The sequence below is a fragment of the Rhinopithecus bieti genome, unplaced genomic scaffold (genome assembly GCF_001698545.2).
Source record: "Rhinopithecus bieti isolate Rb0 unplaced genomic scaffold, ASM169854v2 scaffold_48863, whole genome shotgun sequence".
Taxonomy (NCBI): Eukaryota; Metazoa; Chordata; class Mammalia; order Primates; family Cercopithecidae; genus Rhinopithecus; species Rhinopithecus bieti.
The window spans coordinates 85,776-88,847 of record NW_016819364.1 but is presented as its reverse complement, the minus strand read 5'-3'; the positions used below and the strand labels follow the sequence as shown (position 1 = coordinate 88,847).

General features: G+C 34.8%; 1 protein-coding gene across 1 annotated transcript in view; it reads left to right on the top strand.

The window, feature by feature from the left end:
• Positions 1 to 3,072, top strand: part of LNPEP (leucyl and cystinyl aminopeptidase) — a 104,032-nt gene that overhangs the window by 77,108 nt on the left and 23,852 nt on the right. The window contains exons 10-11 of the mRNA XM_017858842.1: positions 1,565 to 1,725; positions 1,930 to 2,018. Of these exons, the coding sequence (XP_017714331.1) occupies positions 1,565 to 1,725; positions 1,930 to 2,018 (250 nt within the window). The remainder of the gene's footprint in view (positions 1 to 1,564; positions 1,726 to 1,929; positions 2,019 to 3,072) is intronic.

The following is a 3,072-nucleotide window of genomic DNA, read 5'->3' as shown; positions in this document are numbered from 1 at the left end:
AAAAAAAAAAAAAAAAAAAAAAAAAAAGGAAAGATCAGATCACAGACTTATTTGGAAATTTGATGAAAGTTCTGGCCATATTACTCGGAAAAACCACATATGTGCAGAACATCACACAGAGTTTCAAAGTTTTATTGACTCTAGGTTAGGAACCCCTGCTCTGGATCTTTCTCATACATTCTTTCTGCTTCTTTGCCTCATCTGAATCCTGATATTTTCTAGCTGTTAATCTTTTGCCCAGAAGATATATCTTCCCTACTCTCTGAATTCTCTTTGAGAACTTATTACCTAACAGTCGTTCCCAAATCATTGTTTTTTTCCTCCGATATAGTAGCATTTCATTTGAAAGCCACATTGTTTACTTTATACTTACCGTCTTATCTGTTGGCATTTAGAACATATTTCTACCTTTCTTATTGACTGCAACTTTTGCATCATGGTGTTTTTCTTTCCCAAACTAGTTCCTAACAGTATCCTCAGGTTTTTCAGCATCCACATCAAATTATGCATTGGCTTCTTCACTTCAGTACTGCTTTGACACCCAAAAGCATCTTGATTTTAGGCAAGCTTATTTTCTTCTAATTCTCTGGTTCAGAAATAAATAGGTTAGAGCCATGATAAATATAAGATTAATTAAAATGGGAAGATTTGCTCCATCCTTTTGTGCTATAAATAAATAGGCATATGGTGATTGAGGTAAGGCCTGCCGTAGTAGAGTAATTTTATCAATTTAGGTACATCATGACTTTGTTGCTTACAATTCAAATTCATATATAATCTAGAAAAATCATTTGAATCCTGAGTTTAACCACCTGCTTTAAAGAGGCTGTTGTTCAAAAATTGCTTCTTAGTTATTGATACTAGATGTCTTACGGGCTTTGGGCCTTAGAGGGTCTGCAAAGCTCTGACACTAGGTTCTAGATTTTATAGATAACTGCATATATTTTCTGGGAAAGAAGGTCTGTGACTACCAAAGTAGTTTACCTCTGTTTTCTAGAAAGACTTAAGGCAACTGACTTGTTCATATGTCATTCTTCTGCTGCTGCCGCTGCTCCCTGGCACTCCCGCAGTATTAGGTCCTAAGAGATTGTCATTATGGAGGTGGAGGGTAGGAGCATAAAGAGAAACCCAGACTCAGGTGATTCACAGCACTGAGTAGCAATGATTCTGATTCTAGACTGTATATCATTATTTGTATCTTCTAGATGATAGTATTGTGATTTGAAAGAATACTTATACCTTCTTAGGGATTTTAATATTGATGAATTTAGGGATTTTAATGAACTCTTAGTTGGTTGATACATGTGCGACTTCTCAACCTAGTGCCTCCCTCACTCCCTTAGCTATCACTTAGCTCTGTTCCAGGTTACATTCCTTTTAGCAGTTGCTCATTTACCTAGATTAGAAGTGTAAACTCAACATTCATGTTTCTTTTTTATGTTAACATTAAATGTAGTCTTGATAGATGGTAGGAAAAGAGGGAAGCATACAGATAAGTTAAAATTAAATTTTTTAAACCAATTTTATTTTAAGGAAAAGAGTTTTATATATATACATTTTATAGGTCACAAACCAAACACTAGATGTAAAGAGAATGATGAAAACCTGGACCCTGCAGAAAGGATTTCCTTTAGTGACTGTTCAAAAGAAAGGAAAGCAACTTTTTATACAACAAGAGAGATTCTTTTTAAATATGAAGCCTGAAATTCAGCCTTCAGATACAAGGTACATGCTCTCTTTCTTTTCATGCCGTCTCTTTTGCACCCTCAGTGATCATAAGTTCTTATGAAACCTAACAAGATTATCCCTTCCTAGGAATAGCTTAACAAAGTTAACCTTCCTACCAATTTTTTTTTAAAAAAAGAAAACCAACAAATCATATGTAACTAACTGAAAGAAGAGTAATTTTCCAATATTTTCTCTTTACAGCTACCTGTGGCATATTCCACTATCCTATGTCACTGAAGGAAGAAATTATTCAAAATATCAGTCGGTATCATTACTGGATAAGAAATCAGGTTTGACCATAATGACAGTTCTGATTGGAAATGGCATAATTTTAAAAACTGGATCAGAGTGCATATATAAGATTACACTTGCCCGTGTGGACACTCTCTGAACTGATTTTATGAGTTGTGTATACAAGATGTGACTAACGTGAGATTGATTCTGTATATCATGCACAAAACTGGCTTTAGCCGTGTGAGATAAGGTACAAAAATTTGCGGAGAATGTACTGGCATTCCTGAGAGAAAATAGTGAATGCCATGTTTTTATATTCAAGATTAATATTTTGTTACAAAATAAGAGGGGTTTCTTAAAGTATACTCTGCTGTCTGCTGTCTCGGGTTGGGCAGGGGCAACTGCATTTTAACAAGATACACCCTAAATGATTTGTGTGCATAACTGAGGTTGATTCATGATTGGATTTAGAGTAAATAGTTACTTCAGTATGCCCTGAAGACATAGCATATGTTTGGGGAAACAAGAAAATGGGGGAAGAAACTATGATAGCAAGGTGGAGGGAAATAGTAAAATATAAACATGGTATATGCTGACCTACAATATGAAAAGCAATTGAAACGTAGTTTGGGGCCATTTATTAAATACCACTATGAATGTCACACCACATATCTTCCTCTTAATTTACATCCTAAAGAAACACAAGGCTCTTGGGTTCTGTAGGATGCGTTAGTGATGCTTTGGATTGATGAAAAGGGAAAATTTCTCATTTGAATTTGGATCTGGTGTCAAAGCCTGTATTTTTGAGGGGTGAGTGTAGCTTAGGGGTAAGGGAATGGGACTTTGGAGACTGCCTGGTTCAATTGTTAGCACTACCATTGATCACTTATATGATTTTAGGCGAGTTATGTGAGCCTCATTTCCTCAGCTGTACAAAAGATATAGTAATTATACTTACTTTATGTAGTTGTGGTGAGGATTAAAAGAGCTCATTTATATGAAGCACCTAGAACAATGCTATAATGTATCTATATTACATAAAACCTGGAAAACGGAGAAAAAATAATATTACCATCAAAACAATTCTTTTTTTTTTTTTTTTTTTTTTTT